The sequence below is a fragment of the Telmatherina bonti genome (genome assembly GCF_933228915.1).
Source record: "Telmatherina bonti genome assembly, chromosome: 7".
NCBI classification, from domain to species: domain Eukaryota; kingdom Metazoa; phylum Chordata; class Actinopteri; order Atheriniformes; family Telmatherinidae; genus Telmatherina; species Telmatherina bonti.
Window position 1 is genome coordinate 41,657,723 of NC_136625.1, and position 8,355 is coordinate 41,666,077.

At 46.8% G+C, this 8,355-nt stretch overlaps 1 protein-coding gene across 1 annotated transcript in view; it reads right to left on the reverse strand.

Annotated features, from left to right (window-relative positions):
* paxip1 (PAX interacting (with transcription-activation domain) protein 1) overlaps positions 1-8,355 on the reverse strand; it is a 46,888-nt gene that overhangs the window by 5,519 nt on the left and 33,014 nt on the right. The window contains exons 12-16 of the mRNA XM_079243961.1: positions 5,618-5,755; positions 3,473-3,594; positions 3,200-3,384; positions 3,073-3,116; positions 175-242 (exon numbers count right to left, since the gene is read on the reverse strand). Of these exons, the coding sequence (XP_079100087.1) occupies positions 175-242; positions 3,073-3,116; positions 3,200-3,384; positions 3,473-3,594; positions 5,618-5,755 (557 nt within the window). The remainder of the gene's footprint in view (positions 1-174; positions 243-3,072; positions 3,117-3,199; positions 3,385-3,472; positions 3,595-5,617; positions 5,756-8,355) is intronic.

The following is an 8,355-nucleotide window of genomic DNA, read 5'->3' on the forward strand; positions in this document are numbered from 1 at the left end:
TCCCAATGGTCACAGAAAGAAAAGTCATAAAGAGTCTGAGAACTTTAACCAAGACAGAATGATAGAAAATATAAACTCATGACACGGGCCTGGGCCAAAGTGATGCTACCCCTCACTACTGTGTTGCAGAACCTTTTCAGGCGATCACTGCAACCAAACCTTTCCTGCTCTCACCTGGCCTTCTTGTTGGCAGGCGAGTTGGTGGAATCAGAAATCTTCTGTTTCTGGAGCAGCTGGAGGTTCTGCAAAAAACAACAGTCACATTTTCTAAGAAACAAGCAATAAAAGTCATGTCAGTGTCAAAGCAACTTCACGGAGAACATGTGACCTGCAGGAAGGCAGATGTGGAAGCTGCCCACGCCATCGGCACTAATGCAACCCCATCCCATCAGAGATGCAGGCTGATAACAAGCTGGATGCTCCCTCTCCTCTTTAGTCTGCAGGACACGCCGTCCATGCTGTCCACAAACTATTCCACATCTTCATCCAGGTTTCCACTCAGAACATTTTAAATGAGCTTTGGTCCAGAGAAGACGGCGTGTTTCTGGATCCTCTTCATGCGACGACTTCTTTGCATGATGAAGCTTTAACTTTGCATCTCAGGGAAACAGCTGCTGATCGCTGCTCTCCTCATTAAACACTCAACATTCTCCGTCCACTCCTCCTTTCTGAGCTCCACTCTTCTTCACTGAGGGGTCAAAGAGTGAAACACAAACGTAACAGGCTGCGTTGGAAATGTATCTGGAGTGCGCCATCTACTGGGGAACACCAGAATTGCAGGGAAAGTAAGCCAGTAAAAAGGTTTATTAATATAATTTCTCTGAATTGTAAACAAGCTTAACATGTGCCAGTCGGCCCGAAGTTGGCCTGGTCTACATAGCAGCTGTCACACATTAGTGAGTTCATCCATGATAACCCACATATTTAGCTCGACCAAAACAAATCAAATTCCATGTACACACACACACACACACACACGTGTATAGTACCAGTCAAAAGTTTGGACACACCTCCTCACTCAGTGTTTTTTTTTTTTTTTTTGTTTTCTTCATTTCAGAGAACAACTAAATACATCCACACTGTGAAGGAACAAATGTGGAACTATGTAGTAAACAAAAAGTGGTAAATAAACCAGAATATGTTTTATATTTTAGATTCTTCAAAGTAAACCACCTTTAGCTTTGGTGACAGCTTGGGACACTCATGACATTTTCTCCATCAGCTTCATGAGGCAGTCACCTGGAATGGTTTGTCATTAACAGGATTAGCTTGTCAAGAGTTATTTCTTTCCTTCTTAATGTGTTTGAGACCGTCGGTTGTGATGTGCAGAGGCATGTTGCTACAAAGGTCTATACAGTGGTTTCACTCTGATCTCTGTTATAATCCATATTATGGCAAGAGCCACTCAGCTACGTCGAGAGAAATGACAGTTCATCATAACTTTAAGACATGTTGGTCGGTCCATCAGGAAAACTACAAGAAGTCTGCAGGTATTCTCTAGTGTAGTTACAAAGATCATCAAACACGATGTTGAGACTGGCTCTCATGAAGACCTCCTCCGGACAGGAAGACCAAGAGTTACGTCAGGATAAGTTCATCACAGTCACCAATCTCAGAAACTGCAAATAAACTGCACCTCAGATAAGAGTCTACAGGAATGCATCACAGAATTCAAGATGGTGCTGCATTTCAACATCAGCTGTCCAGAGGAGACTGCCTACATTGGGCCTCCATGGTCAAACTGCTGGAAAGAAGCCACTTCTGAGAAAGAACAATAAGAATAAGGGACTAATTTGGGCCAAGAAACATCAGGAATGACTTCATATCAGTGGAAATCTGTGCTCTGGTCTGATGAATCTAAAGCTGAGATTTTTAGTTCCACCCGCCATGTTTGTGTGAGATGCAGAAAAGGTGAGCAGATGCTTCCTAGATGTGTGGTTCCCACGGTGAAGCATGCAGGAGGAGGCGTGGTATGGTACGGGGGTTCTTTGCTAGTGAAACAGTTGATTAATCAGTCAACATCCAAAGAACACTTAACCAGCATGGCGACCAGAGCGACAGGCCATCCCATCTGGTTGGCACTCAGATGATGATCCCAAACACACCTCCAGACTGTGTCGGGGATGTTTGACCAAGAAACAGAATGATGGAGAGCTGCATAAGACGACCTGCTTCCACAGTCGCTTGACCTGAACTCACTTGAGATGGTTTGGGATGTTTTGGACCAAAGAGTGACGGCAAAGCCTCGAACAAGTACTCGACACCTCCAGGAACTAATTAGACACTATTGATTATATATATATATATATATATATATATATATATATTTACACACACACACACACACACACACACACATACATATATACATACATATATGTACATGTACATATGTGCTTGCCCCAACACACACGTGTGTGTGCATACATGCAGTACACACAAATAGTAAATATTTTTCAATTTAATAAGAGTAGGACATAATTTCATATTTCACAACCGAACTCCAGTAGTTGTAGTACAACGGGATCTAGTTTGTGTTCTTACTTTATCTGCTGTTAGCATGCTGTTAGCATGCTGTTAGCATGCTGTTAGCATGCTTCCACCTCACAGCTGATACGAACTTTCCCTCATTTGAAACAACCTCTGGATACTTTGTGGTACTTTTTGATGGATTACTGATGACATGAATGGTCTGATGTAAAATGGACTTGATCTCTGAATTTGAGAGCTTTCAGGTTGGTTTGTCTTTTATTGCTTTTTTATGGATAATGTATATTGGCTCTATATTGGTTTTGTTTGTGCTTCCCCAACAGGCCAGGTATGGAAGTATGAAGAAACGGTACAAAGTATATAAAGTTGAATTAACAAGATTTGTAGTTGTAATATTGAGATCAATATTAGATTATCTTTGTTTTATATTTGGTCTCCAGATCAGTTTGTCATCAATCCTGTCAGGATTTTTCACACCATGGAAACATGTTCAGTATTTAAAGCAGATTTCTGGAGGAGAACTTTAAACCTTGATTTTCATCAGGATTCCAGGTCCTTCCTAAGACTTCTAACAGAACTCACCGCCACAGCTTCAGGAGTAACTTTCACTGGAGTCCTCCAAGCAGCTGCAGAGGGAAGCAGAACCAGATCAGAACCAGAACACAGAGTTAGAGATTCACTGTGGCAGTTTCAGTTCTGCTGGACGTACCGAGCAGGTTCTGGACCAGCTGTGGATTGGGCAGCAGTGGTTCAGGGTGAGTATAGATGGAGTATCGGCTGTGCTGGATCTGTCGCAGAGCTTCAAAGTTTCCAAGCAGAATGTCACAGAGCCACTGGGCATTCACACAGGGGATCTTCCACTCCTTGGCCTTCTCATACTTCAGCCCACTCGGTCTGAGGAAGAGCCAGGAAATCAGAACTTCAGCTCCGACTGGAACACATTTCATGTTGCTCTGCTTGCTCGGACTGTCAGACTGCTTACTCTCTACAGATGAGGACAGTGTTGCTTCGACACAGGTATCCGGTGTACCTGGCACCAGCCAGATACGCCATCAGCTTCAGGTCGTCTCTGTCAGCATCCACGAAGCCTGTCACAGACACGATCTGAGAACAAACAACTGCTCAGAGGACAAAATCACCATGCCTAAAAACACAAGTCTGATCATCCAACATCAAACCAAAGTCTTTCTGAGCTGCTGTGCTCTACTTCTGTGAAGATTATTATGTCTTCATTGCAAAAACAGGGTTTGTTTTTGCATGAATCTGAAGTTAAATGATCAGACAGAGACTGAGTTTATATTGGATCTGTCAAACCTCGCTTTTGGCTGGGAAACTTGTTTCCAGACCTCCCAGTAGCAATTACTAGGCCTGTCATGATAAAAATGTGAGCAATAAGTTTGACAGACGCAATTATTTTTTTTCTTGTCTTTCTTTTTTCTGCCGCATTTTTTAAAGACAATATTAACTAAAAACAGCAACACAACAAGCTCCTATCTGACAAACACAACCACCTGCAGTTGGGAAAAAAGACCTGAACAGACAGGCTAGCTCCATCTTCCCGACAGTCCACATCCCTGCGGTGTTTAACCGGCTGATAAATACAAGCAGGACAGGACACCATGGCGTGCTCCCAGACAGCGTGGTTGGTAAAACCACTGGGTCCTTTCATATTGTTAAAAAGACGCCGTTTTGAATAATGTTGCAAACATTTCACAGCCAGTCTGAATCACATGTCGTTTGTAACATTCATGTTATAAACGGCATGTCCACAACTTTACAACGACATGAAAAACGACATTTTACCACTCCACCTCTGGTCCAGTCCAAACATGTCCCCTTGTATGAGCAGAGACCATGTAAGTGTGTTACCTGGTGTTTAGAGACCAGATGTTCCAGATCACCACGTTGCCAAAACCGCAGGAGAAATCCTGATGTGTTTCAGCAGACGGGGGACTGGAGGAGTCTCGTCTGCACATCCAGCTAACTGTTCTGTAGAAACTAAACTATGTTGATCTCTGAACGGTATACCTGCATTATTCCAGCATTACTCTTATTTTGGCTGAAAATGGTCTCAAAATGACAACAATAATCGCTTAACGCAAGATAATCAACTATCGCAATAATTTCTGAGACAATTAATCACATGGCAGAATTTGTTAGCGTGCCAGGCCTAGCAATTATTCTGCTAAAATCTTTTGTCACACAGCGTAAGAAGGAACACATTTCTGAAAACAAGAGAACAGTAGTGGGTGGTCTGACGACAGCTTCATCCTGATCGGTGTGGCCTTGCGTGGTGTTGCCTGAACTCCAAGGGCAGACTGGTGGACTGATAAATCACCATCACCAGTGTAATAATATGGAGGATATGCATAACTGATTAAAGGATAAAGCACTTTGGGTGCATTGAACCCAATAAATAACTGATTACATTTAATGCTTTGCCTCAAATACGGGGGAAAAAACATATCTGGAGCAGAATTTAAAAAAGAAGCGGACCCACCGCGTGCACGCCCCACCCCGCCGCCTCCGCCGCCCGCCTAGCCGCGTGCACGCCCCACCCCGCCGCCCGCCTAGCCGCGTGCACGCCCCACCCCGCCGCCTCCGCCGCCCGCCTAGCCGCGTGCACGCCCCACCCCGCCGCCTCCGCCGCCCGCCTAGCCGCGTGCACGCCCCACCCCGCCGCCCGCCTAGCCGCGTGCACGCACCACCCCGCCGCCCGCCTAGCCGCGTGCACGCACCACCCCGCCGCCCGCCTAGCCGCGTGCACGCCCCACCCCGCCGCCTCCAGCACCAGGTGACACCAGGATGACGTAACAACCGGGTTCATCGCCCATAAAAGCAGACACGCCCCCCACGGTGACTCCTCCCCGCTGGATGGATGGAACTGATGGAAAAGAAGTTATTTTTTTGTTACAGCTTGGAGAACAAGAACTCAGTTCTTGCGTTTCATGTAGGATGTAACAAGCTTAATACAGAGGACTACAACATTAACAGCTATCACTAATACTGCAGGCTAACACATTTCAGCTAATGCTAGGACCACACAGGCGCTGAGTTTTTTCACACAAATATAAAGATTTTTACAGATGATGCAGTGTTTGTGTGTTTGTGTGGAAGGTGGACCTACATGCTGAGAACAGGGCTTGGCTCCAGGAGGGAAAGCGAAGGGCAGATGTAGTGTCCGATGAGGAGGCAACATCCTCTTTCTCTTCAGTACAGTGTTGAGCCAATGAGCAGTGACACAGCGTTTCCCCTCTCTGAGGGCCTGAAACACAAGCACACCATTCTTTCACATACATACATATATATACATACACACACATACATACATACATACATACATATGCATATATACACATATACACTGCTCAAAAAACTAAAGGGAACACTAACACGTAGATCTGAATGAATGGAATATTTCTGATTAAATACTTTGTTCTTTCCATAGCTGAATGTTCAAAATCACAAAAATTATCAATAAAAATAAAACATATCAACCCATGGAGGTCTGGATTTGGAGTTCTACTCCAAATGAAAGTGGATAAACACACTACAGGCTGATCCAACTTTGATGTAATGTCCTTTAAACAAGTCAGAATGAGGCTCAGTAGTGTGTGTGGCCTCCGCGTGCCTGTATGACCTCCCTACAACGCCTGGGCATGCTCCTGATGAGGCGGTGGATGTTCTCCTGAGGGATCTCCTCCCAGACCTGGACTAAAGCATCCGCCAACTCCTGGACAGTCTGTGGTGCAACTTGGCGTTGGTGGATGGAGCGAGACATGATGTCCCAGATGTGCTCAGCTGGATCCAGGTCTGGGGAACGGGCCGGCCGGTCCATAACATCAATGCCTTGGTGTTGCAGGAACTGCTGACACACTCCAGCCACATGAGGTCTAGCATTGTCTTGCATTAGGAGGAACCCAGGGCCAACCGCACCAGCATATGGTCCCACAAGGGGTCTGAGGATCTCATCTCGGTACCTAATGGCAGTCAGGCTACCTCTGGCGAGCACATGGAGGGCTGTGCTGCCCTCCAAAGAAATGCCCCCCCACACCATTACTGACCCACTGCCAAACCGGTCCTGCTGGAGGATGTTGCAGGCAGCAGAACGTTCTCCACGGCGTCTCCAGACTCTGTCACGTCTGCCACATGTGCTCAGTGTGAACCTGCTTCCATCTGTGAAGAGCTCAGGGCGCCAGTGGAGAATTTACCAATCTTGGTGTCCTCTGGCAAACGCCAAACGTCCTGCACGGTGTTGGGCTGGAAGCACAACCCCCACCTGTGGACGTCGGGCCCTCATGCCACCCTCATTGAGGTGCTCATAAAAATGGCCACTATCCAAGATGAAACATCCAAGCTCCACAAATACATCATGTTACGGCTGCCTGTATTGTTTTTCAGTTTACTAATTCTGAACCTTCAGCTGGGATTCCTGCTCAAACACAACTCTGATTGCTGCCTCCTGGCTGGGATTGGTCCTTCATGTCACCTGCTCATCTCCACCCTGCCCACTGGATAATTGGAACTCCGGACTCAGCTGACTCCACTAATCACCAAGACTTAAAAGACACCAGGAGTCTTTCATTCAACGGCTACCACTGGCTCAGTAGTGGTCTGCCCTCTGCCTGTGTTGTGGCTCTAACCTGTTGTAGTTCTGGAAAAACTTTTTGACTTTGTATAAAATCCAGTCCTGTTATGTCTGTTAGTTTTTGTTTTGGAATAGTTAAACCAATGCTGTATTTTGTTGGATAACCACTTTACGGGCTTGTTTTGCTTTTGGTTTGGCTATTTTGAGGCCATTCCTGGCCTATTCTTGCCTTGTCTTCCTCCTTGGACAATAAATCTGTCTTGGTCCACATGTACACCTGGCCACAGGTTTTTCTTTTGTGCGGCTCAATTGCCCTAGCAGAGTCTGGGTCGTAACACATCAGGAAGAGGGCACCGAGGGATGAAGCACTTAGTGAATGTCTCAGACAATGGAGTCTGGAGGAACACGAGATGGAAGAACCATCATGGGAGGAAAAGCTCCTGCATGGGATGTACCACCAGAAGATCACCGAAGTGGCCGATATAAACAAGTCATATCAATGGCTGGAGAGGGCTGGACTGAAGGACAGCACAGAGGCACTAATCATGGCAGCACAGGAGCAGGTCCTGATCTACCAGACCAGGCAGGATCCCAGGTCTACCAGACCAGGCAGGATCCCAGGTCTACCAGACCAGGCAGGATCCCAGGTCTACCAGACCAGGCAGGATCCCAGATCTACCAGACCAGGCAGGATCCCAGATCTACCAGACCAGGCAGGATCCCAGGTCTACCAGACCAGGCAGGATCCCAGGTCTACCAGACCAGGCAGGATCCCAGGTCTACCAGACCAGGCAGGATCCCAGGTCTACCAGACCAGGCAGGATCCCAGGTCTACCAGACCAGGCAGGATCCCAGATCTACCAGACCAGGCAGGATCCCAGGTCTACCAGACCAGGCAGGATCCCAGGTCTACCAGACCAGGCAGGATCCCAGGTCTACCAGACCAGGCAGGATCCCAGATCTACCAGACCAGGCAGGATCCCAGGTGCAGACTATGCAAAGGAGCCCCTGAAACAATCCAGCACCTCACAGCAGGGTGCAAGATACTGGCAGGCAAAGAATACATGGAGCGCCATAACCAATTTGCTGGCATAGTGTACAGGAACAGCAGCTGTCTTGAAGGCTGATGGAACATGTCCGGTATTAAGGGAGGAGTGCAGAATGGCGGTGGGAGACAAGCCTTTACTAAGACTGTTGGGAGAGGATCAATCAGGCAGGTGGAAGGTTTAGATTCTTAAATCTGGCGGTGAATCTTTGTGAGATTGACTATTCTGAAA